This window comes from Lagenorhynchus albirostris, chromosome X (genome assembly GCF_949774975.1).
Source record: "Lagenorhynchus albirostris chromosome X, mLagAlb1.1, whole genome shotgun sequence".
NCBI lineage: Eukaryota > Metazoa > Chordata > Mammalia > Artiodactyla > Delphinidae > Lagenorhynchus > Lagenorhynchus albirostris.
The window spans coordinates 15,549,915-15,577,292 of record NC_083116.1 but is presented as its reverse complement, the minus strand read 5'-3'; the positions used below and the strand labels follow the sequence as shown (position 1 = coordinate 15,577,292).

Genomic DNA, 27,378 nt, shown 5'->3' with positions numbered 1-27,378 from the left:
GGTTATTGAGCCCTTGAATAGGTGGCTAGTTTGAATCAAGATGTGCTGTAAGTGTAAACTAAACACGGGATTTTGAAGATTTAGTACCAAAAGTATATAAAATATCTCATTAACAATTTTTATATTGACTACAAGTTTAGACAATACTTTTGATATATTAGATTAAATTAAATATATTATTAATCTCACTTGTTCCTATTTTTTAAATGTGGCTACATGAATATATAAAATTACTTATGTGGCTTTCACTATGTTTCTGTTGGACAACAGTGTTGGTCTCTATTTTTTCTTAACATATTTATGATGTTCATGTCCTAGAAATTGTTTCTGAAGGGGGATTCTCCCTCTCAAAGTTCTGTTTTAAGTGAGCACCTCCATAATGGAGTCATTTGTGCATGAGAGGTTATCATACAGTTCAGAGTTGATGGGTTGATAACCCTTGGCCCTGGGGTAAAAATATGAAAGCATCCCATTCTTGTTTGTATTGAAAGCCAGTTTGGTTGCTTAGACTTTTGGATACAGTTGGTGATCCAACTGGTTGGGTTAGAAGTTTTTTTCCTGGGCTAAGTAGAAAAGAATATATATGTGAACTCCTAATGTAACTACAGTAATTCAGAATTCTGTTTGTAATATGTGGTCACCAGTGGCACAAAATGTTCCATGCTTTTAGTGCTATTAGAAATATGTAACATATCCCTTATTAGATTTACATAGCTACTTGGCCTAAGAATTCCCAGGAACAGTATTCATCAAGAGAAGGAGGATAAAGGATAAATTCTTTAGCTTGGCATAGTGTAAAACCTAAGAAACAAAGAGGGGTTTGTATCACTGCTCTTGTTGAAGGGTTTCTTGAGGTTCCCTAGCAAGGCCCTTGTCTTATATCATGGGAAGTCATCAGTAGCATTAAAAGGAGGGGGGAGGTCCAAGTGGGGCCATGGGCGGGCTCCCATGATCATTACTTTCTCTAAGCTCAGTCCTCCTAAGGGGGAATTACAGGAGTGACAATGTTATTTTTTGTTACTGTAATGGCTCCCATTTAAGGAATAAATACCAATGTCTAATTCTGAGCCTCGGTGAGAGTACAGATACGTTGATGAATAGCATGTATATGATGTGGAACCATTTTGTAGCCCTAGTTTTAGATCCTCCTAAAACCTATCTTATAGTCAAAGGTGTTATCTGGCTTTTACAGATATGATTCGACTTATATCTACTTCCTTATAATAATGAACAATAATATAATAGCTTTCTAATAATAGCAGCTGACATTTTTGAATAATGCTTATGTACAGGGCAATGTGCCAATGAATGTACAGTGCTTATTTCATTTATCTTCCCAACCAGCCTAAATCACAGGTACTATTATTATCCCCACTTAACAGATAAGGAAACTGGGGGCCAGAGAGGTTAAGTAACACAACTGAATAGTAACCCAGGTCTGTCTCTATTCCAAAGTCTTAAGTAATGAGCCACTTCACTTTCCCTGTCAATTATGGTAGAATATTCCTTTTAATAACTTCTCAGTGGTATTTTCTCATTATGGTATATGTCCTGGGATCATGCTATTATTTATCGTTGCTTTTGATAGGACAGTGTTTGATACTAGAGCAAGCACTCGATGAATGAAAATGACTACTGCCAGTGTTACCATTTTTATTATTTCTCTGATTCTTCGTAGGTGAATATCATGGTGCATTTGTTTGTGAATCACTTTGGTCTTTGATATCACAGTTATGCCCCTACTCAGGGAAAGAGATGGAGTTGTTGGGACTCTCAGTTGATGGAACTTGAGATAGCTGGGGAGTAGAGGTTGAGTACTGGGGCCTAGGCCGAGTAGGCCCCATGGGAGGAACGGTAGGCTTGAAAAAGCAACATGGTGGTTTTTGGCGATCTAATGGCCTTCAGAAACAGATACATCATCTTCACCCTGTCACTCTCCTGATAAATGTTTCTCTTATAGGGAAAAGAAAGACAGTCAATGTACTCCACAGTAGCCATTTAGTTTCCTTTAATCCACAGCCCGTGGGAGAGGCAGAAGCCATCTTGTCAAAGGCCTGAGCATGCCATACTGCCTTCGCCGAGTTTTCTCTCTCAACCTGTGCCTGATCTAATGGTCCGCTCCCCATTTCAGCCAGATCTCCCATTCTCCTCAAGCCACACCCCTGCCATAGGCAGATAACTTCCCCCCCCTTCCTGCTTAGTTAGGTTGGTAAGGGATGGATTTCAGAGGATTGGAGGTGCTGCCAACTTAGCCACTGGGGTCTTAACCAGAGAAAAGTTACATGAAGGCTTTTGTGCCAGATGTGCCAGATGTTCTCAGAAAAAATAGAATTCTGTATCTTAAACCATATGTGCGTGATTATCTTAATATATATGTGCCTGTATCTTCAGCCATATGCACCTGCTCTTTCGTTAGTTATATCCTGCCCTGTGAAGTCGAATAGTTCACTAAACTTAGTACTAAGAACCAAACTCTGGACTTGAATGTTATTGAACAAGAGGCTCAAAACATTTGTTTGTGTGAGTAAGGAGTAGTACTACTGAGGAAAGTAAATATAGTTTATTAAGGTCTTAGGATTTACTATATAGCTACTTGGGCTAATTTACTAATGTTTATTCTTTTTGTCCTTGCCTATATTTGAAACTGTTAATGCTTCTTCCTTCCAGAAACTTATCACCTCCTCCCTTCTGTTTCTCCACCCCTGTCTCTGATAATTCTTTCCCTATCTGCCAAATTCTTTCCCTTGCTGAATGCCTCCTACCTCATTCATGATTTCAAATATTCCTTCTACTCCCCAACTTCAGCTTCTTACCCGGGCATCGCTAGCTGACGACGGGACATCTCCACTTGCCTGTCTCTCCTGCCATCAGCTCATAGTTAGCATGTCAAACAGACCTGCTTATGGCTCTAAAACTATCCCGTCTTCTATATTCCCCATCTTTTTGTCACTCAGGATTGCACAGTGGACGTTATTCAGCTTTGATCCTGTCCTTCCATCTTCTTCTGAGGCCTATCCCTTTGCAATGTCCCTTACATATGTTCCTTCAACTCAATTTCTGCTGCCAGCACTTCAGTCCAGGTCCTGACTTCTGTGCTTTGGCCACTATAGCAACCTTCTTATGTAGTCTTCCAAGTGCTTCCCAAATTCCTACTCTCTACCCATACCAACTGCTAACTTTCTAAAAAAGGTGGTTTCATCATATCACTCCCCCGCTCATAAGCCTTCAGAGACTCCCCAGTGCCTATGGAATCAAGTCAAAATTGCTCAGTCTGCCATTCTGAGCTCTCTAGGACCTGCTCCATGTGTCTGTATAAACGTATTTCCCATCATTTCCCCACAGGAGCCCTGCCCTTCAGCCAGACCTCTCCCACACCCTGAGTTTGTCTTCCCACTCCTGATGCCAACTCTTAGACCATCAGTTAACCAAAGGGAGAAGAGAGAGAGAGAGCCAGAGGGACCAGAGGCCTGGGGGAGGAGAGAAAATGAACTGAAAGCATGCCAGCAAGGGTGTGACTTGAGGGGGAGGATGTGACAGAAGGTGCTTTAAATGCTGTTATAATGATGAGAAGTTGCAGGAGGAAGGGGGAGAGAGCTGGACTCTGACCTTTAGCGGTTGATTAGCCTGAACCAGACCAAGATGTTTTTATTTAAATTGGCCTCAAGATGCTGGGAAGCCCTGCCGTATATTTAACCAGTCCCTCTTTGCCTTTGTCCCTGTGGAAGGGAGCTAGACAGTGGATAATGGGATTCCAGGGAGAATATCTAGTCTTTAATACAGCCATGACATTGGAAAATTGGGGGTCCCTCCTGTTGTATGTCTTGTAGGAGAACGTGCAAGATGTTTGGAGCAAAGTGCTCCTTTTTCTTAAAAGTTTACATGGGTATAGACATTGTAAATTCCATTTCATAGTGAAGTTTTTGAGCTATATGTTAGAAGTCTATTTAAAGTCTTCCTAGGTACTTTCATAAAAATTAGATTTGAAAAAGTGGTCATAGGATAGCCTGTCTGGTAGCTACTGATTAGACACATGACCCTGGGCAAGTCACGTAACCTTTTACGGTGGCAGTTTTCTTATCTGTAAAATGAAGGGATTAGACTAGATTATTTCCACTATTCCTTCTGAAAAAAGTCAGGAGAGAATTGTATAACTGAAAGGCAGGAAGTGGAATAATTCTGGCTGGGACGTCAGGGGGACTTCAGAATTGCTTTAATTTTTTTTTTTTTTTTTTTTTTTTTTGGCTGCGCCGCATGCCATGCGGAACCTTAGTTCCCCGACCAGGGATCGAACCTGCGCCCCCTGAAGTGGAAGCGCGGAGTCTTAACCACTGGACCTGCAGGGAAGTCCCAAAATTGCTTTAAATGTTAGAAAACAGTTTCTGTAAGTGGTTAAAGTGCTGTATCACGTACCTACTGGTTAAATTGGTCACTCCATCTTATTGGTAAATGCCACTTCATCTTATTGGAGTCATTTCTGTTTGCTGCCAACAGTTTAATGTTTAGGACAGATTCCTAGCAATGGTTACCTCTGAATAGTAGTACTGACAATTTGGTGAAGAGATAGACTAACTTTGTATTTCTGTTGGGATTTTTAACAATGAACGTGCGTTACTTTTATAATGTAAAAAACAGCTCATAAAAAGTTTTTGAGAGAATTTTTTAAAAAGAATTAGTCTGGAGGAAAGAGATGCCGTAAGATCTTTAGAAAGTAAGGAATGGCCATTCTGCTCTCTCCTCTCTTCAACTCTTTCTGTAATGTTTGGGTGGCTTAGTCTCACTCCTGTCCTTGTGTATTTTCCAAGACCACTTTTGTTGATTTTTATCTTGTGTATGTGTTCATAAAAATATCTCCTATCAGAACCCCAAACCTAAGCAATTGAACATGTGCTCAGCACGATAGCGTTTTTTTTTTGTTTGTTTGTTTGGTTGGTTGACTTTTGTTTTTGTTTTTTTCTAATAATGAGTATTGGTCAGTAGCTACAGTTGAAATGGACTGGGAGTGAAAGAGGAAACTTAACATTTATATCTGACTGAGTTTGGTAAAGTCTTTGCAGCCCTATGATATTTTCCTTTCAGTAACAGTTCAGTTGCCTCTTGGACAGAGGAGAAAATTTGGTTTCTACATGTTAGCATCCTCTGGTGAGATCAAATTTCTTTTGATCTTACGCTTTCACATGAACTCTGAGAGGTGTGCTACTTCATAATTTTATCTTAATTCCCTTGGGTAAGAATTGAAAAGTCATAAATGAAGTTTGCAGATATTTTAGACTAATCCTGATGATTGTTAATCCACTAAAAAAAAACCACCTTATCCTAGGTATCCTAAAGAGACACAAAATGGTGAACTTTGTGAGGGTGGAATCAAACTGAATCATGTCTTTGCCTGGTTTACTTAAAAATATGTGGTTATGAGAGTCTTTAACCATCTGCTGAAAAAACAATTCAGCAGGCCACAGACTGTCACATAAGTTTCTGCAATATATTAGGGGGTCAATTTCTAAGAATTTTTTTAAAAAGTAGAAGACTCAAGTAAGCTAGATTTCTTTTTTTGTGGTCTTGTCTGGTAGTATTTCCTGAAGCTTGTGGATGAAAATTGGTGGACTGAACCACAGAATGATAACATTCAGCGTTCTCTGGGAGAGAATTGATGTAATCAAATAAAATGGGCTTCGAGTATCTTAGCAAGTTCAGGACACTAAGAAGTGCCCCTGGGGAAGTAAATTTGACAAAAAGGAATCCAAGAGAACTGGATATTCTGTTGTTGTTTTTTTAACATCTTTATTGGAGTATAATTGCTTTACAATGGTGTGTTAGTTTCTGCTTTATAACAAAGTGAATCAGCTATATGTATACATATATCCCCATATCTCCTCCCTCTTGCATCTCCCTCCCTCCCACCCTCCCTATCCCACTCCTCTAGGTGGTCACAAAGCACGGAGCTGATCTCCCTGTGCTATGCGGGTGCTTCCCACTAGCTATCTATTTTATATTTGGTAGTGTATATATGTCAATGCCATTCTCTCACTTTGTCCCAGTTTGCCCTTCCCCATCCCCGTGTCCTCAAGTCCATTCTCTACGTCTGTGTCTTTATTCCTGTCCTGAGAACTGGATAGTCTTAAAACAAGTAATTTTACAAGAGAAAGCTGTATTAGTACATATAAAACACAGAATAATAGAATGTCTCCTTTGAACCTAGAACTGTATCAGTACCTTGAGTCAAGTGAGAAAACCACAAAAAAAGTGAAATCAGACCAAATTGCTACAGTATTAAGGGAAAAATATTGTGTCAGATAGGGTCAGAAAATATAGTGCGAGAAGAGTTTTCAAAGTTGATACAAGAAGCGAGACAATCCTATTCTTTCAATGATATAGCATCTTCCTAATGTGTATTTCACAGTTTTAACAACCTCCTTTATAGGTGCTCTAGCTGTAAACACAATTTAAAAAGACATTTTATATGGAGACACACCAAAAAAATAAAATAAAATAAAATAAAATACTAAAAAAAAAGACATTTGAACATATTAAAGTGATTTCAGCTGTTACAGTGTTCTGTTTACCTAAGAGGGCAAGTAAACCTCATCTTATATGTATCAGAATTGGAGTCCATTTTAGTTGTGAGAAGAAAATTCTCGAAGTTGAAAACTTAACTCGCACAAATATTCCATGTAAAGCTAAGGGCAAAGACCAAGGGAAAAGTCATTTGTCTTCTCAGGAGACAGAGTTGATTGGAAAAGCAGGGCTTCTTATTTTTCATGTCATCCTGTCCCACTGGTCACTTTACCAACACAAGAACAGTTTGTGATGACAAAGATGATAGAATGTTAAATTGGAGAAGAAAGTTAAGTTAGTTGAAAAATGCCATTGAAGTTGATTTATTCAAATTGTCTGTGTTGTTGCAGAGCAAGTTTCTCCCCAACTTCTGGAGAGCAGATGGAAAAAGGAAAATAGTTTATCTTTCAACAAGAGAAATGATGGCCCTGCTAAATTTAGACTCTTTGGCTTTAACTTGCAACATCTGGGAAAATACTTAAATCCGTTAATCATCTTGTTTGTAACCACCTAGAAGAGCCCAAGGTTCGGGATAGCCCTCTATATGAGTTTATGAAGGGCAAATATTACCAGGCTGATTTCATTTCCTTTAATAGAAGTTAAAAAGTCTTGTCAAGGAGAGGGAAACAACATGTATTTTCTCTCTGGAATCCAGCGTGGCTTTTTATTCATTGTGAAGGGCTTGCTAACAAGCTAGGAAGCCTTGGATTGAATTGAACTGCTCCTCAGGGTAGGGTCCAAAGAGGCTTTCGGGTGCATGTGCTCAAAATGGGTTAGTGCAGTGGCTCAGCACCCAGTCAGAGGGACAGAGCAAGTGATGCTCTTCCAGTGAGAGGTTCTCTCGCTGCATGTGAGAGAGCCTGGCTTGTGACAGTCTGTAATAGAGAAGGATTATTTTTGCTATTTGAAAAGATTCACTGCCATTCTCTTTCAGGAGCTGTCACCCTAGAGAATTTTAACTATTCAACTGTTTTTTTATTTATACATATTCCATCTATATGGTCTTTTAAGGGGCGCTTCTTCTGTGGAAAGCTAGACGCAGCTGCCCTAAAAAAATGTTTTTCAGTTACCTTGGATGGAGAAGTTAATACCGTGTTCATTAAATCTGCACTATATACTGAGTCTAACACGATCATTTATATTTTGGAAAAGGATTGCAAGTGACCTTCAGAGATAGAGCAGGCGTTTACAGAAAGGGCTGTAACACCACTGCCACATCCTCTTCAAGGACAGTTGATCTGTTTTTATCTCTTTTACTTGTTTATACTTCCTGGCAAGATTTCCTTGGAGGAAAGAGTTCTTCATTTTAAAAAATAAAAATAAAATAAAAATCAACGAATCAGAGAAATGGTCCTGCCGAAATGGAATGAAGTTCAGGAAGGACAAGTGTTCGGGTGCTGAGGTTTGGGGGAGCCATTAAATAACACCCCTACCTTTCCCTCCTCCATTGAAACCAATGGAGAAATAAGACACAGGAGCCCGCCAGAATTCTAAATAACAGCGTTATTCCTGAGGAAAGCTAGACTGGAGGGTATAACTTAGATGTGTGTTCATAAAAAGCTTCCAAATAGTTCACATGTTGACAGACCTCCACTATAGTTCTGTCATAGGGGCAAAACCTACCCTTTAAGCACCATATGGCAGAGAACATACCAGATAAGGACATGGAAATAGGGGTGCAGAGGGTAGTAGAAAATATTTCTTTTAGGCTTTGCCCTTCTGAGGAAAGGAGTACAGACTCTCTCCTTTTTGTGGTGATATGAGTAGGGAATAAAAGGCTAGTGGGCTAGTCCGTAGAGCTGCGGGGAGAACCCAAGTCATTGACAGACTGAAAGGCCCATACTCTTCCTGCTGATATTCAAAGATGTCTTTAGTTGGCTATACAAATTTAAACCAGACCTGAATTAGCATATTTATTAAGATATGAGGCATTTTCTTTCTGTTAGTCAGATTTATATAAAGGATGGATACAAGGTATGGAATGATAGGATATGAAAACTGGAAGGGACCTTAGAGTTGGTTTTCAGTTTTTTCATTGCTTAGGTGAGGAAACAGCCCCAGTAAGGGGAAACGACTTACTCTGGACCACTTGTTTTGCCTGTTAGTTACAGCCAGGATTAGACCAGGGTCTTCCAAGTCCTAATTCACTGCTCCCCACACCCAACTGGTCTGCGTTCTGACATCAGGGAAAGTAGACTTAAACTAATGAAATTTGGAAATTCCATTAAACTTATGAACCTTTAAGCTAGTATAACAAGACATGTCTATGAGGTGAATATGTAGAATAGGTAGAAGAACCTCTAGTATAGTGGTTTACATTGGTGGGTTCTAAAGTTAGGCTACCTGGGTTCAAATCCTGGCTGTGTCATTTATTAGTTGTTTTGACCTGGACAAGTTGTTTATCCTCTCTGAGCCTCAGTGTGCTAATCTATAAAATGGATATAATAATAGCACCTACTTCATGGGGTGGTTATGAGGCTCAGATGAGAAGGATAGGTATAAAATGCTCTGCTTAGCATAAGTGAGTTCCTGACACATAGGCACTGATTAATATTACCTATGATTATTATTTATCATCATCATCATTATTCTCATTTTACTTCTGGGAGACTTTAAAAACTTGACCTGTGAAGACAGTAAACTCTTAGTTTAGGATTTCATTCACCCCAGGTTATTCCTTTGTCCTAAACCTCTGTTCTTTAGTTGTCTCAGGTTAGAAGTCTTGTAATCATCTGTTACTCTGTCTCATTTAGGCCTATGGTCTGTCTGTCACCAAGTCCTATCTTGGTGGTTCAAAATGTTTCTCAATTAACCCCTTCCTCAGGCCTAGATGCCTATTCTAACCTCCTAGCTTATTGTTCCTGACTACAGCTTCTTCTCCAGTCTATCCTATAATTCACTGCCAGACTGACCTTCCTGAGACACTGTTTGATCCTGTTTCCCCCAGCCTTGGAAGCTGTAATGAGCCTATTTTATGCTGAAGCAAGGCCAAGTTCTCCTGCCTGACCTTCAGTTCCCTCTAGATGATCTCTGTCCAATAGATATATAATGCCAGCCATACACAGCATTTCAAATTTTCTAGTAGCCACAGGTGACACTTTTAGTAATATACTTTATTTACCTAAAAGCATTCAAAATATTATCACTTCAACATGCAATCAGTCGAAAAATAAATAATGAGATATCTTCATTCTTTTTTGTTGTCGTTCTAAGTCCTCAACATCCCATGTGTATTTTACATTTATATCACATCTCAAGTCAGACTAGCCATGTTTCAAGTTCTCAGTGGCTGGGGGGCTACTGGATCAGATAGTGCAACTCCAGACTGTGCCTCTCTGACTTATCCACTATCCCCCCAACAAACAAGTCATACTCAAGTCTTACCTCCTCCTGGTCTGTTAAAACAAAATAGAGATGGTAATACCATGCCTATTTTATAGGATTGTCTTAGGCAAATGTGAAGTATGAAAATGCTTTGTAAGCTGTAAATCTCCATAAAAATGTATGGAAGTTATTATCAGGAGTAAAGGTTTTACTGACATGAGAGTAGGATATCTTTGGAGCTACTTGAAATAAAAGACTGTATGAAAGAAGGTCAACGGGCTGTCCTGAATTCATTTATGAAAAAATCAACTGCAAGCAATGAATGAAGAATATAAACATACTTTCTCCCACTAGAACTAATAATTATCTTTTTGGAAGAATTTTTCACATTAATAAGGTTCTCTAGATATTTAAATCACTCTGTAGGCCTTTTTTCCCCTTCAGCATTCTGAGGACTGGACTTAGGGGCATTAATTCTTCTCTTGAAGGAGCTAAACTGCTACCAAGAAGTTTATTGCTTTGGGTTGTAAATGTAGCCCATACACTGTGTAGTACTGAGATAGGAATACCATTCAAATTTCAAGTATTGTCTAATTCATTGCAAAGGATTGGAATTGACCTAAAATTGAATGCCAGTGATTCAGGTGCAGAAACAATTTGTAAAATGTTTTCAATTCATATTAGAAAAGAAATTTTAAAGAGCAGTCATTCTGACAGATTGATTAGTAACAATTAGGACACATTATTCTAAACACAGATGAGTTATAGGGTGCTTGCTTAGGTGGTACCCAAACCTTATCCCAACCCTTTACCAGATCAAGTAGTTCACTGATTTTTCTTTAGTCATGCCTTGAACTATCTTGTGGCTCTCAGGAGTTCAACACTCGCTGCAGATGTAACTCTGAGTGTACAGTGCAGAAGTTAGATTGCTAAATGAAGCCATTCTGGAAAAAAAAAAGTCAACTTTGTAAAGTGGCTTCTGGGTGAAAGACCCCACCATTCACAGGCTTGCCCAAGCAAGAGAACTCAACCTAATGTATGACCCTTTTTCTCCCTCACCCCTGCCCCTAATTAGCTACTAAATCCTTCTGACTCCACCTCTGAAATACTTCTTTAATCTGCAGCCTCCTCTCCATCCCCGCTGCCCTCGCTCAGGCTTTCATCACTTTTCTCATAAGCTATTGCAACATTCTCCAAACCAGTTTCCCTGCCTCAAGCTTCAGCTTCCCCTCCACCCCACAATTTATTCTCCAACGCCCAGCAGAACGATCTTGCTAAAATACAGATCTGATCATGCCACGCCCCTAATTAAAAACCTCAGGTCATTCCCAGGGCCAACAGATAAAATCCAGACTACTGAGCACAATGTACACAGCACGTTATAGTCAGAGCCCAGCTTATCAGCTTTGCCTCCTGCTGCGTACTCAGAGTGATGATAATCAAATTACTTGCGGTTCCCCAGGAAGCTCCGTCCTTTTATGAACTCTGTTCTCTTCCTTTGCCCTGCCCCCTCCACTCCTCACATCAGTGTGGGGATCCCATGATCTTCTCCTCATGCCATTAGACTTCTTCAAATGCCCTGTCTTCTGTGACAAGCCTTCCCTAACTCCCTGGTCATTTGTTCTTTCCGTATCCATAACTGCATTCCTTATTCCTTTGCGGCAGGAACTCCTCAAGGGCTAATTCCTCTTGATATCTCCAGCATGTAGCATTCTGCCCAGCATAGCCTAGTTGGTCCATAAAAATTTGTTGGATAAATAAAGGAGAGAATTGATGCTATCCCTCTCCCTCACCCGCAGCTGTAGACCTTCTCTTCTACCCCAAATAAGAAAGCTAAGTTTTGAATTCAGTGTGATTTATAATCACCTGCTGATATTTCTAAGTATTTGATTAGGACAATTCAAATCATAATCCTTCCTTTAACTAAAGTTTAGTTTGTCTAGTTCAGTAAGATTTTCCTTGGGTCACAAGGAATTATTCACATCCTCTACTTTTCCCAGCTACTATAAGTCATATGTACAATCTGGCCAAAGGAATAATACATGGAAAGGTTCTACCTTTAGATCCTTTGACTTACAGGATATGTTAGGAAACACACACACACACACACACACACACAGAGAGAGAGAGAGAGAAAACTCACATTTAAAAATAATTAATTTTATTTTTGACTGTGTTGGGTCTTCGTTGCTGCACCCGGGCTTTCTCTAGTTGCAGCGAGCGGGGGCTACTCTTCGTTGCAGTGCACAGGCCTCTCATTGCGGTGGCTTCTCTTGTTGTGGAGCACAGGCTCTAGGCGCGCGGGCTTCAGTAGTTGTGGCTCGTGGGCTTAGTTGCTCCACAGCACGTGGGATCTTCCCGGACCAGGGCTTGAACCCGTGTCCCCTGCTTTGGCAGGCGGATTCTTAACCACTGCGCCACCAGGGAAGTCCCTAAAAGCACATTTTTAATTTCACAGAATCCAGACTGTTGGACTAGAAAGGATCTTATCACCTTCACCTTATATGGTTATGGAGGTTGCGTACTGTTCAAGCCTGGGGGGCTCCATTCTCATGGGTCACAATGTGAATGGCTCTCCAGGGTTGTAACATGCACAGCCTTACACGGTATCCCTGTTTATCTAATCCTCTTCATTTTCAGATAATGAAACTTAGGTCCTAAGAGCCGACAGGTTTGCTCAAGGTCATGCATATGCTTCATAGTAGGGTACAGGCAATGGGCCCCTTTTCTGCCTTTCAGTCACTCTGACCCAGATTGCTTTAGGAGGCTATGAAACTAGAAAAGATAGTGTTTGCTATAGTTGTGTGGATAATGGTCTTTAGCTGAACATGAAACTTCAGTCATTTCGTTTAGCTCTGCATTATTTGCGCTAGCTTTCCACCTCCAGCTCTACTGGTCTGGTTGGCATGACTTGAACCTTCAGCATATTACACTACTGCCCACAGGGCTACCAAGACTCAGGTGCCTGTTTGTCCCACAAAGTTGCCAGGCTGTGCTGTCTACTGTCTCCTTTGCTGGCCTATTCCTCTGTGACCTACTGTTAGCTGCCATCTTCTTTTGGCTTCTCTTCTTGGCGTTTTGTGCTGCTTTGTCTTTATAGCCACATTGCTGACTAGTCAACGTGGTCCTTTCCTTCTGTTCTACAAATGATTCAATCAGAGCATGTTGGCTGTTGACCTTGGGTCTTTGCTGCTGTTCATAGCTGCTGGGGGTGCCTAGGCGATGCTGCTTCTTTGTCAAAACTTTTTGTTTCTTTTCTTTCTCCTCTATTCTAGAATTGCGCCTTTCTGAATGTTTAAAGATGCCAGAAGGATTGTCTCCACATAGTTGTGGCTCCATTCCTATAATTCCACCTATACTCTTGTTTAAAGTGAAAATATTGTTTGGGAGAAAAAACTCTTGGTTAGAAAAGTTCATGTAAATCAGACACTCAATAGCTAATTGTCTCTATCAAGGACGATGAATTTAAAAAATTACTCCTTCCTCTGCCCCATGCTCTGTGCTCATCCTCAGTGTCAAACTAAGGTAAATACTGAGGTGTTTTGGTAGGTTTGATTGAGCCTGAATAGCAAATTAGGCTTCTTGAGCCAAAGTCCTCCAGCGATAATGGACTGAATGCATTGTTTGCATCTTTGCTCTTGATCATTAAGGCTGGCAGATCTTTCTGAAACTAATGGCCTGCTTGTGTTCCACTTGATCAGTCGAGATATAGAATAGAAGTAGATTAAAGAATTATTAACTTGTTAGAGGTTTGATACTTGCTATTTGGTGGTTGTTTGCACTTTATATATTGTTCATTGTATAATTGGGAATTTCTTTGTAAATGTTTGGTTTGCAGGCTGGTTGGAAGGAAAATCACGCAACATTCATGAGTGAACTAAAAAATCTTCAGGCTTCTGGACTGACTACTCTTGGTCAGGCTCTAAGATCCTCATTTGATTTGTTAAATCTCAATAGATTAATATCTGGAATAGACAACTATGGACAGGTAAAAAATAATTTGAGTGAGTACAGCTAATTTATTTTGGTGACTTGGGGTAAGAATTTAAAATCGGGCATGGCTACCAAGTTTTCTGCTCTTTTTTATAACGTCCAAAAGGAGGTCCATGTATCTTTTAAATACATACTTTAACAAAAATCGTTTCGGGGGAGTCTTTTATGTGGCTTGACCACAAAATATTTAAAATTGCCTACACATCAGATCATCAGCTATCATGGGATGAATACATTGCTGAGAATATTGGAACAAGACAATTGAAGAGAAACTTTCAGAGTCCTTAAGTCCCTCGTCCCTCTCAATTCAACGAAAAAGCTCTAGTATAAGAGGAAGGCAGAATAGCATTTGCTGATGTTATCATTACACTTTCCCACTGTAAAAACTCTGCTCACAATAACCAGTCACTGGCCAGGTTGCAGAGCATAAGTCAGGATTCTGAATGATACCCGGGTATGGAGGATGCTGCCAGTATAATCCCTTTAATATCTTTCTTTTATGATTACTTGGAAAGCAGAGGGAGAGGGGGATTTGGATGTTATAGTTTGGGGAGTTCCTGAATTATAAGAATTCCTCAGTTTATTCTGAATGTTACCTCTGCAGGGATTGTTATTTTGATTCCCACCCACTTCAGTCCCTAATCTTTTCCTTCTTATTTATCCAGGCAAATTTTATCACACACTTGAAAGATCACAGGCGAGGCAAATGTAAAAGTTGAAATACAATGGAGGCAAATGTAAAAGTTGAAATACAATGCTATTACTTTACACAGCTCTAATACTTTTAAAATGTATTTTAGGGGAGAAATCCATTTTTTTTAGAACCATCTATTTTAATTACCATCACAGATGGAAACAAGTTAACAAGTACTGCTGGTGTTCAAGAAGAGGTGAGATTTCTTTTTTTCAAATTTCATTTAAATGGCAGAGAACATGCAGCTATTTCAGTTAAGAATAAGTTTGAGCAAACGTTCCATCTTGGTAATCCTTGAAAGATTGCCTCATTTTATTGAGGACATCAAAGAAAAGTGAACTCCATAACCCTTGAACTGATTCATTTTTGTATGGGTTGTTATGATGAAACTTTTCCAATTTTGCCTTATCAGCTTCATCTGCCTTTGAATTCTCCTCTGCCTGGAAGTGAACTAACCAAAGAACCTTTTCGTTGGGATCAAAGGTTATTTGCCCTGGTGTTGCGTTTGCCTGGATTGGCTTCTACTGAACCAGAGCAGCTAGGGAGTGTACCAACTGATGAATCTGCCATTACACAGATGTGTGAAGTCACAGGAGGTATTGGCAATATTTACTATTTCTAAAGGAAAAATTCAGGGCAGCAGAGTACCATTTTTCTTAAATGCCACATCCAGTCTTTACTTCTTTTCCTTCCGAATCTTTCAACTCTGCTGCTTAAGCTCATCATTAGTGTGATGTCTGCTGCCAGTGTACTTTTGATTATTTCAAGTTGTATTTTAGGATTTCAGATGCTTGTATAGTTAAGTAGTGTTTTATTTGATCAAACTTGTACTATTTGTTTTTCCTTCTGGTATAGGTCGCTCCTACTGTGTTAGAACACAGAGAATGTTGAATCAATGTTTAGAATCTTTAGTTCAAAAAGTTCAGAGTGGTGTAGTTATTAACTTTGAAAAAACGGGACCAGATCCACTTCCTATTGGAGAAGGTACGGTAGATAACCTTTTTTTTTTTTTAACCTTAAAGTGTTATTATAGGAGAGTGATCTGAAATTGAGAAAACATTGAACTAATCACAGTAGATGCGGTCTTCACTAGCCACACACAATCAAGTGGTTACAAACATCCATCCAAACAACTACCATTCATTCATTGCCTGTGGATACATTTCAGGTAGCCAAATTCTAGCTTTAATTCAATGTCAAATATTCCTCAGAAAATTCTCCCTTTTCCCTACCCATTTCATATTCCAGGTCCCAGTCTTGGGATGACGCTGAATTCTTCACTTCTCTATTCATGAAATATCTGGAGATTGACTACAGAGTGCCATTTAACCAGCCATCTGCTTTTGGTCTTGTGAGCGCCAAACGTGCCAAGCTATCTTGATGAGATCTGTGAATGTTTAGCCAGGAACTGCTAATATCCTATAAGAGCCTACACCAGTATTTTCCTGGCCACTTTTTAACTGCAGAACCTTTTCTCTTCAAATGAGATTTTATGGAAACTTCAACATCTCAAAATATGAAAGCTGAGCTACTTTTGTATTGGGAAAGGGAATCATACCCCATTGCACGGCTTCCTCAGAGCTCTGTTCCAGGCCATCGCTACTCCTCATTCCTGTTGGTTCACACACACACATACATACATATGTGTACCTAGACTCCATTATCACCACAGTGCTTGCCTGATCTGATCCATACATTTTAATCGCTGTGGCCACAATTAGTGGTAGCTGCCTGGAGAAGCAAAGGGAGTAAGTGCAAAGGGGCAGAAAGACCCACATTTCTTGCTGAAGCAGTGGATCCTGTGGTTCCTGACCTTTTTGCTATTTAGTCCCCAGAACCCTTTGAGAAGCTATTAGAAAAAATAGAGACCCCTCTCCCCAGGAAAATGGACATGGGCAACACACACACACATAATTTTGTGTTTCATTTCAGGGGTTCTTGGACTCCAATTTAAAAACACCTGCTGTAGGGATTTCCCTGGCAGTTCAGTGGTTAAGACTCCGGGCTTTCACTGCCAAGGGCTCAGGTTCTATCCCTGGTCAGGGAACTTAGATCCCACATGCCACGTGGCCAAATTAAAAAAAACACAATAAAACCAAAACCAAAACAACAACAACAACAAAACACCTGCTGTAGAAGACTGAGGCTTCACAGCCCATTTTAAAGTAATTAAATTAGTTGTAAAGGAAGGACATGTTATATTGGTAACGATTGACCACTCAGGTCTATAATTTTGTGTTCATTACCTTCATGTGAACAGGGAACTTTCCTACTGAAAACCAATTAGATGGTGTCACGTAAATAGCTCAGACATTCTTTCTTGCTCCATTTCCCCTTTGTCCAGGGTTCTTAACCTTTGAGATTCTGATGAAAGCTAAGAACTTTCTCCTCAGAAAAATGCACATCCCCAGAATTGTGATCTCAACTTTAGAGGGGGTGTCTTGGTCCCCTGAAGCACTACATGTATTCTCTAGAGCTCCATGGGCCGCAGTAAATCCCCTGCTCTAAAGTAATTACTTGTTTAAAGTAATGCTTAAGTAAATCAAATGATATTGAAGAAAAAAATGAGACTCAAATCACTAACACATATCTTTTACAAATATAATTTAGACTAATAAATCATCCCATTAAAGGTTATGTAGCTCTGTCTTGCCCTGTTTTCTGGGGGCAAATGAAATATGCTAGTTCAAATAATTAAAATGCATTCAGGATATATTATTCAGCATTATACGATGCCCAGTTTCCATGGGATTTTAATGATGGGATGGGCAAACTATAATGAATTAGTCCACATAAACGTGATGCATTTGCTTTGTGTTCCCTCCCCAACTATATACATAGATTGGTTGTCAGCATTCCTTCTACCTTTTGGTGAATTTGCCTTTGTGGTCATTGGGTCTAACTGTTTAGTAAAGAATACTTTTTTTCATCTGTTGGAAATAGAAAATCTAAATAGAATTTATGACCTATTTTGTCAGATTCAAAAATGTAAAACTATACCAGGGAATGAAAAATTTCATTTGCCTAATTTGGAAAAATAACTGTTGTGGTTTAGTGTGTTTAATTTATGTGTCCAAATCTCAGAAAATTTAAACTAACTTTGTAACAGTTTTCCATATAACTACATATTTTGGTTGTAATTAAGGAACTGGGGGGGCAGGATGTTGGATTAGAGGGGATGGATTAGATGATGAAAAGAGTTGCTAGAGAGAACATTCAGAAATCCTAGTAGAGTCACTTTTTACTTCCATCTTTCATGAATCACTGTTTTGGTTTTGTTTTGTACTTTGCTTTTAACTGAAAAATCTGTACAAGAAGATCAGAGGCTGTGAAAGGAAATTCATGCCTTAGTCTGTCTTTTGTTTAACTTTTAGATGGACTTATGGATTCATCCAGGCCAAGCAATTCATTTGCTGCTCAACCATGGCATAGCTGTCATAAGCTCATTTATGTGCGACCTAACTCTAAGACTGGTGTTCCTGTTGGACATTGGCCAATTCCAGAATCTTTTTGGCCAGATCAGAATTTACCTTCACTAGTAAGTGTCATAAAACAAAAAGGTAAACATCATTCTGGATTTTCAATTAGTTGATTGCAGAGAACCTTTTAAAATAGCTTGGAAGCTTTTAAGTTGTGCTTTCTATTTCTTACTGGAAAGTCTAGCTTGTACCTAAAAGCAAGAGAGCACCTCCTTTCTGTTCTGGCATTCTTTATTTCAGTTGCCTTTGCCACCTGACCTGCCCTCTTCAGATGTTAAAATATTGTTATTTGTGATGCTGTTGCAATCTGTGACTTGGTTTTTATTTCAGGGCCAGAGCCGCTGACTTGATTTACATGGTAAACACAATCCCTAAAAAGGGCAGGCATTGGTTTTCATGTACATCCCCTGGAAATTAGAACTTAGTTTGCACCTTGTATAGGTTCTAGAAACATATTCAAAGCAGAGGTCATTCTACTTCCTCCGAGGGAGCCATTAGACATGTAGTGGGACTTTGTGGGCCTACTTCTCAGGTTTTTGTAATCAGTGGACTTGAGTTCCTTGGCAATGCACCTTTCAACAATGGGTAATTAAGCAATATTTTTTAAATGATCTCTAAGCAAGGGTTTATCTTTTTGTTCACTGTATTTGGTGGAAGAGGGTTTGATATTGTAGTGGCTCCTAGCACCACTTGGGAGTATTGGCTTGGGAGGGGGAAAGGCGCGGTATCTAGTAATAAGGGAAACCATATGAAACCCACTCTCCCTTTCATCGTCCTCCCTCCCCGCAGCCAATATAAAAAGGCCAGAGTAATCCTTGAGGGACGGAGGGGGCACAAAAAGGTCACTGCTCTTCCAGCACCTTCTTGGTTCAGCTAATCTATAGTCTATCTAGGTTTTAGACATTTCTGACATGAACTGCAGTTTCTCCTGGATTGCTATTTTGAGGCTCCTGCATTTTTTTCAAAGGTGGCCACAAAAGGCCTGAATGTACGACTGAAGAGCCATCTTCAGCCCCTGCCGTGGGTGAGGCTCTGTCTCCTAATCCTGTCCCTTGGGGCACCAAGGTGGCACGCTTGTCAAACCTCAGGGCCCAGTTACTCTCAGCCCCTTCAAACCCCAGACTGAATGTTTTCGTTACAAATTTGCTTCATTATTGCTGGTGACAGGGTTTCACTCATGTCTTTTTTTTTATGAAGTTCTATTTTTTAAAATTAATTTATTTTATTTTTGGCTGCGTTGGGTCTTCATTGCTGCGCGCGGCCTTTCTCTAGTTGCAGCGAGCGGGGGCTACTCTTCATTGTGGTGCGTGGCCTTCTCATTGCGGTGGCTTCTCTTGTTGCGGAGCACGGGCTCTAGGTGCGCAGGCTCAGTAGTTGTGGCACGTGGGCTCAGTAGTTGTGGCTCGTGGGCTCTAGAGTGCAGGCTCAGTAGTTGTGGTGCACGGACTTAGTTGCTCCACAGCATGTGGGATCTTCCCGGACCAGGGCTCCAACCCATGTCGCCTGCACTGGCAGGCAGATTCTTAACGACTGTGCCACTAGGGAAGTCCCCACTCATGTTTTTTCATAGATTTAAATCTAATAAGCCAGATATATTTTGCAAGTTTGATTAAAATAAAAAACTTTTTAAAAACCAGAAAGAAGGAATTTTAGGAAACTCACACATAGCTCGTAGCTTCAGCTTTAAAAGCACATTGGAAGGCTATTTTTCTCAGCTTCCAAAACATCTTGTAGGTTTGTAAATCATAAAGCCAAATGAGCATGTTTTTCCCTTTTATGAAGGAAACAGGTGTTTTGTCGTATTCACATCAGCCTTACAGATCTCTCAGCAAGAGTAGGTAGAGCTACATCTCACTCTTGACCCTGGAACTTGTCCTAAATCTTTTTCTCTCCATTCGCCCTTGCTGCCACCATTTCTCTCTCTGGTGCTCTCCATCTCCACAAGCTAAAGCCATTAATAACATGGCTGCTCCATCAATCTGCTCTGGTACCCCAGGTACACGGGCCTTTCAGCCCAGCCAAAAGCATCCCCAGCTCTAGCTGTTCAAGGAAGTGTGTGGGTGTGAGAAATGTTATAAAAATTCAGCTGCAAAGAAAATTTCAACCAGGCTCTGGAGTTGTGACGGGCTCCTTTTCAGTCTCTATCTTGCCTTTTCCATGCCTTTACAGTTGTTCACCTTGCTTGTTAGTGGCTCCAACTCTGTCATTACCGCATTAGAAAACTTCATGGATTTCTTCTTTCCTAGCGGTGTCTGGCCTGTCTGAAACCTCATAGTACAAAGGAGTGAAGGGCAGGTAGTCCTTGGAGGTTGCAAAAGTGGATCTGAATTTCAGAGTTCTTAATATTCAAAGCAGTTTTATTTTTTACATCCCTGAAACCGTAGTTATGAGTGTTATAATTTACCTTTCTCAATTCATCTTTCTCAAAACAGTAGTCTGTATCTCAGCGATGGTTTAACAAAACATAAAAGGGTTGCAGAATTATCAGAAATGTAAACTCTCTTGATAATGGATTATATTTTCCCCTCTTGTTTTTTAGCCTCCACGAACATCTCATCCTGTTGTGAGGTTCTCCTGTGTAGATTGTGAGCCAATGGTAATAGACAAACTTCCCTTTGACAAATATGAACTTGAACCTTCACCCTTAACTCAGTACATCCTGGAACGAAAGTCTCCCCATACCTGCTGGCAGGTACTTATCCTTTGTTGTCAGCCAAATGTCTGGAACCACTCTGAGATCTTTGAATTGTTTTAAGAAGTTTCAAAGGTTAATCTGGGAATAGTCGAGCTGAGTCTATTGATAATGTTTCTCACAAATGCTGTCAAATAAGCAAGAAGGCCAAGCAAATAATTTCAGACTGATATGAATCACTAGCCTACCATACACTGCCATTTAAGGAAGTATGATCTGATGAAACCTATGTATTTGAGGATTTGGAAGACTCCCCGAAAGCCTATCCAGGGACCCCAGGTTAAGAATCCCTTACCTAGGTATTTCCCTGGTGGTCCAGTGGTAAAGAATCTGCCTTCCAATGCAGGGGACGCGGGTTCAATCCCTGGTCGGGGAACTAAGATCCCACATGCTGTGGGGCAGCTAAGCCCGTGAGCCACAACTACTGAGCTCGCGTGCCTCAATGAGAGAGCCCGCGTGCCGCAAACTACAGAACCCATGTGCCCTGGAGCCTGTATGCCACAACTAGAGAGAAGCCTGTGCACCGTAACAAAAAGATCCCTCATGCCTCAACAAAGATCCCGTGTGCCACAACTAAGACCCAACGCAGCCAAAAAACATAAGGAAAATAAATAAATTTTAAAAAAAGAATCCCTAGCCTAAATGATGTAATTCTATTCAGCTATGGATTCTTCAGCTGAAGCAATGTTCTCAGTCCTTATTGTGAACTTGACAGATTGGAAGTACAAGATTTTTTTCTTAATTAAAAAAAATATTTAAAAATTTAATTTTTAAAATTGGGATGCAGAATCTTAGTTTCCTGACCAGGGATCGAACCCGTGCCCCCTGCAGTGGAAGTGCGGAGCCCTAGCCACTGGACCGCCAGGGAATTCCCAGTACAAGATATTTTTGACCAAAAAATAAATAAATAAATAAGCCTGAAACTACTTTATGTATTTGTGTAATGTAATCAAACCCTTCTTCCTGTAGTACAAACCACATTGGTGAGTGTAGTGTGGATTTTCCTTGGATGAAGCAAATGCACAGGCAAATGCACATACACTGGCTCTTCCAAGGGTTATACTTCAGCCGGAAGGGCTTGCTGATTTGTTAGTAGACTCACCTTTGGATTTTAATTTGTGAAAATCTGGGCGTGGCAGTCACAGCCTTTTTAGTTGAATATAATAAGGAAGCCCTACACTGTAAGGATATTTGTTCTGTTTCTAAACTACAGCACCGTATAGCAATCAGTAATTGTTAGGTTCTACTTACGCAAAAAACACTTTCAGACTGCCATCTGTTTCATCCTAAAATGCGAAATCATTGCTACTAGTTGCCTTTAAGCTACTTGAATTCTCCAAAGATGCTAAAACTGGGTAGAAAAAAAGGAACAGGCATAAAGCAAGGATGGAAAAGTGCAAGAAACAGAATGATCTCATAAATATAATATTGAGCGAAAGAAGCCAGACATAAAAGATCACATAACATATGATTCGACTTTATATAGTTCAAAAAGAGGTAAGACTGCCTGACTCTGTTAAAGGTCGGGACAGTGATTTCTCTTGGGGGTACAGAGTAGTGACCAGAAAAAGACACGAGGGGGTTTCTGGTTAGGTTCTATTTCTTGATCTGGGTGCTGATGACACACGTGCATTCATTTTTGAACATTCATTGAACTGTATACTTATAATTCATGCACTTTTTTGAACGTATGTTTATATTTCAATAAAATACACCAAAAATGTGCTAGAAATGTAGAGATAGGGATGATAGAATGCTAAGTTAAAATCAAGACAGAGGCTTGAATTTATGAATTGAAAAACATTTTGGAATAAAAGCAAATAAAATTATAAATTATACTTCCTCCCTAAATGAAACCCTCTTTTCTATATGGCACCTTCCTTGTAAATCTCCAAAGGAACTTAAGAAATCCTTAAGATCCCTGCAGCACCCCTCAAATATGCCATATGTCTTTCTCTTGCATCTTACGTTACTTTGGTTTAGAGTAGTTTAATGCGATGAATTAGTGGGAGTGAAAAAGAATAAGATGAACCAGGAGCTGGGAAATTTGGCAAAATCATAATGGAGACTGGATTCTAACCCTAGCTCTGCCACCAGCTATGTGGTCTGGGATCAGACACTTTCTCTAGACTAGATGGTCTCTAATGATCCCTTTGAACCCCCAAATTCTATGAATTTGCAGGTGATAAGAAATTTGGAAAGACTCAGGGGGCTTATGGGAAGGAAGGAAGGAAGGTATGAAGGTGGGAAGGGAGGGAGTAAAGACAGAAAGGGAGTGAGAAGGGAACAAAAAACAGTGCTTTGGGGCTTCCCTGGTGGCGCAGTGGTTGAGAATCCGCCTGCCTATGCAGGGGACACGGGTTCGTGCCCCGGTCCGGGAAGATCCCACGTGCCGCTGAGCGACTGGGCCCGTGAGCCATGGCCGCTGAGCCTGTGCGTCCGGAGCCTGTGCTCCGCAACGGGAGAGGCCACAACGGTGAGAGGCCCGCGTACCGCAAAAAAACACCCGTGCTTTTCCTTTCGGGGGAATTACAGGTCTGATCCTTGCTGGCCGTAACTTTTTTATCCTTTATAATGATTTTCCCCCTTTTCTATTATACACACTTAGGAAACTGGAGGAAATCCAACATGTTTTATTACAATTATCTGTTTCTATTAAGGTTCAGATTAAGACATGAAATCTAGTAGGTGAGTCATGTTTTAGCACACTCCATTTTTTTGTGGAGGCATCCATTGCATAGGAAGGGTTTATTCTTAGCTACAGCTAAGCGTAGCAAGAATTTAGTGAACTGGTAGGTGATATGGCTGGTACCAAGAATTAGCAAAGTAAGTGGGTTCTGTTCACCATCAGGGTTTGACTTTTGTCTTAAATAATCCTGCTGAAGGGCTTTAGGAAAGGTAAAGGTCTAGGTCCCTAAAAGTACATACTGATGCCCTGATTTGGGCCGAAGAGTAAACATGGAGCACAAAGAAAACATGATAGCCAGAGGACTCCAGAAGAGCATATCAGGTCTATGGAACCTGACAATATAATACATATCAAATCAGGAATATCATTAAGGAATAAGATGTTAGTCATATGGAATAAAGATTAATGTTTTCATTTTTATTGAATGTTTGCTCCACCAGGATCATTTACAAGAGAAAGTGCTTTCCAGATTGAACCAAAGCATCTCCTTGCTCAATATAATTGCATCAAAATAATTATCAGCAATGCCTGGCTTGTAACAGACTCCTCAATAAATATTTATTGGATGAAAAATGAATAAATGGGTAGGGGAATGGGGCATAAAAGGGAAGTAGAGCAAAACTTAATAGTAGTACACATGAGTGTTAGCATAATCCTTTAAATGGGCTTTGTTTTTGTGATTGCATGCTTCAGGCATAGGGGCATGTTCCATTTTCCTAACAGTCTCCACTCTGGTCACCACTTGTTCTTTTGAGAAGTCAATTTGTTTTAATGGCTGGTATCACTTAGTGGTATTTCAGCCTTATTTTCCATCGTGCTAACCAAGTAAATATTTGGGTATTGTTGATGCAGCCTGTGGTCTCTGAATCGTTATTGCATAGTACGGTTTCATTTCTTAACGCAATTTGCAGAAGAATTGCAATCTGAACATTCTTCTTTAGTATGATATGTTTTGACATAAATATAGTGAAAGCACTATTCCCATTTTTAAATTACAATTAAATTGTGCCAGAGATGTCGGTGTGGAATGTTGCTGTGTTTAGTTTTACATAAAATCCTTATTGTCATAACTGTACATTACTTCACCGTCTTCTCAGGTATTTGTCACTAGCAGTGGAAAATACAATGAACTTGGATATCCATTTGGTTATTTAAAAGCCAGTACGACTTTAACTTGTGTAAACCTCTTTGTGATGCCGTACAACTACCCAGTTTTACTCCCTCTTTTAGGTAAGTCAAGTATGTGCCATTTAGTCATCTTTGAAATACAACAAAAAAGAAAAATCGACAATGAACTAAGCATTTTAAATGTAGTCAAAGAGTAATGGATATCAGGATATATAAAAGTCTAAAAACTTATTTGGAAGGATAGAATTTGCATCCTGTTTTCTGTTTTGTTCATTTTCCTTTCGTTGTTTTTACATCAAACAGAAGAGACTCTTCACCTGGGGGGGGGCGTGATTCTTATGCTGCTCTTTGGGTTGCAAGCTCCAATGCTGTCACCGCTCTTCTCTCCAGTTTTAAGTGCACTTGGCTTTTGGTAAACTAGTTTGGACCCCCCAAAGTTGATTGGGGTTAACACTTCAAGAATCTGATGGTTTTCTTCAGAAAATAGTGCTTCCGTGGGGCTGTTGGCTTGCGCTAAGTTCCTCCACAAAAGAATATTGAATGCTCTTGAGGCGTGTGTTTTAGGCAGAGTAGCAAGTTAAGGAAATAGATACAAGAGTGAATTCTGCAATAACTGCAGTTGTAGAAGCTGTGGTTTCCATGGCAAGATTCTAAAAGGAACAACTCCAGAAGCTGTTACTCAGACATCACTGAAAATGTGTGTGATTTTTTTTTCTCATTTAAAGAGCCACATCTGTTTAGAGTAATACAGTACCACACGGTATCTTTCTCTTTGTAAAGTTGTGAACATTTTTAGTTGCTGAGGTTTCTTAATTTTTGCAAAAAGGATCAAACCTTTACTAAGTTTTAATATAGTCATTGAAAGCATAGATTTTTATTGCTATCAATATTATATGTATTAAATGTCCTGAAAAAGCAATTCTTTTGAATGTTGCAAGTTAAGAAGGTTAAGAGTGGGTCATCATAAATGATTGTTTTAGATAGCCTATCTACTTTATTTCTTAGTCATATCTAAAAATATCTTCTAACAGGTGATTTTCACATATAGAATATACGTTATGTCTTTGAGATTAATAAGACTGCCAATAAAAAAGTACCTGTATTTTGTGGATTTATTTACCCTGTTTTCTTAAATGTACCTTTATGATCTCAAGTTTTCACAACTAAAAAGTGAAGGATCAAACTAGCTAATCTTCACTTAGACTGTTAATAGTATTATTTTTCTATTTTTTAAGGACACTTTTTATTTTGAGATAATTGTAGATTCACATGCGGTTGTAAGAAATAAGAGAGAGATGATACCAAAATCGCAGCCAACAGAGGCAAAAATAAACACATGGGACTACATCAAACTTAAAGATTTTTGTGCATCAAAGGATACAATAGAGAGAAAAGGCAACGTATGAAATGGGGAAAAGTTTGCAAATCTTATATCTGGTCATTTTGGCTAGGGGCTCTATCCACCCCTGCCTAGAGCATCATTATCCCTTTGCAAACATCCCAAACCAGAAACCCCAGAGGCATCTTTGATTCCTCCCCCTTCTCTGACCCCACACATCCACTTGAGGGCCACCCCATCCTTGACTCAGTTCCCATTCTTCCCTTTGGCTTCAAATATCCATTTCTAGGCTTCTCTATAACCTGTATCTTTCAAGGAGCATAGGGTTTTCACACCCTTTGAGGCTGAGGTTCTTGTGCCCCTGAATCCCAAACTTGGGTTTCATGTTGAGGTTCTGAAATAGCTTCCACCAATACTTCCACCATTACTTCAGTTTCTGGATTGTGTAGCCTCCATGGTAATTAGCAGTCTGAACTGTAGGGCATAGCTGCCCGGATAATGAATCCTGGCTCTGCTGTTTGCTAGCTTTGTGACCCTGGATAAGATACTTAACCTCTCTGTGCCTCAGCTATTTCATCTGTAAAGTGGGAATAATAATAGTGCCTACCTCAAAAGGATTTAGTTGGGATTAAATGAATTAATAGAATTAAATTGCATCAAACTCACCTGGCAAACAGTAAGTGCTATTGTCTGATTAATAGTACTATTGTCATTATTAATATCTAGGTTACCTTAGTAGCTCTTGAAGGCACTGTTATTCCATGCTAAGGATATAATATAAAGATATAGGACAGGGCTTCCCTGGTGGCGCAGTGGTTGGGAGTCCGCCTGCCGATGCAGGGGACACGGGTTTGTGCCCTGGTCCAGGAAGATCCCACATGCTGCGGAGCGGCTGGGCCCGTGAGCCATGGCCGCTGAGCCTGCGCGTCCAGAGCCTATCCTCCACAACGGGAGAGGCCACAAGAGTGAGAGGCCTGCGTACCGCAAAAAAAAAAAAAAAAAAAAAAGATATAGGACAGTTTTGCAGTTTTAGTAGGCAGGGCATTTAGTAAAAAGTCATGAAGTTAAGTCACACACACTTTATGATGTCTGGAACATCACTATAGTACTGCAGAGTACAATAACTGTCCATAAAAGTGACCCCTGTTTCCTCTTTATTAATTCAAGATTTCCATGAAAAGTAGTCAAGAAAAGTTTAGTTAAGCATTAAAATTTACCTGGGATAGATAAGTGAGGCTTAATTGGATCAATGAGCTACCATAAGAATCATGTTAGTAGGGTGGCAGGTAACCAGATTATCACAGTTGGCAAGATTATCTTTCAATCAGGAAATTAGGAACATTTTTTTTCTATTGAGGATCAGTAACTACAGAAAGTAAGGCATTTGTAGCAACTTGTCTTTTTTTTTTCTTTTCTTAAGTATGCCACATTCAGTCACCTTTTTTAAAAAAAAATTAAGAACTGGGGACTTGTGTAAAAAATATAGTT

The 27,378-nt window shown here is 39.8% G+C and overlaps 1 protein-coding gene across 1 annotated transcript in view; it reads left to right on the top strand.

Moving 5' to 3' along the window:
- LOC132513047 (integrator complex subunit 6-like) overlaps positions 1-27,378 on the top strand; it is a 39,670-nt gene that overhangs the window by 8,503 nt on the left and 3,789 nt on the right. The window contains exons 4-10 of the mRNA XM_060137264.1: positions 13,715-13,864; positions 14,670-14,759; positions 14,976-15,159; positions 15,419-15,547; positions 17,938-18,101; positions 20,582-20,734; positions 24,521-24,653. Of these exons, the coding sequence (XP_059993247.1) occupies positions 13,715-13,864; positions 14,670-14,759; positions 14,976-15,159; positions 15,419-15,547; positions 17,938-18,101; positions 20,582-20,734; positions 24,521-24,653 (1,003 nt within the window). The remainder of the gene's footprint in view (positions 1-13,714; positions 13,865-14,669; positions 14,760-14,975; positions 15,160-15,418; positions 15,548-17,937; positions 18,102-20,581; positions 20,735-24,520; positions 24,654-27,378) is intronic.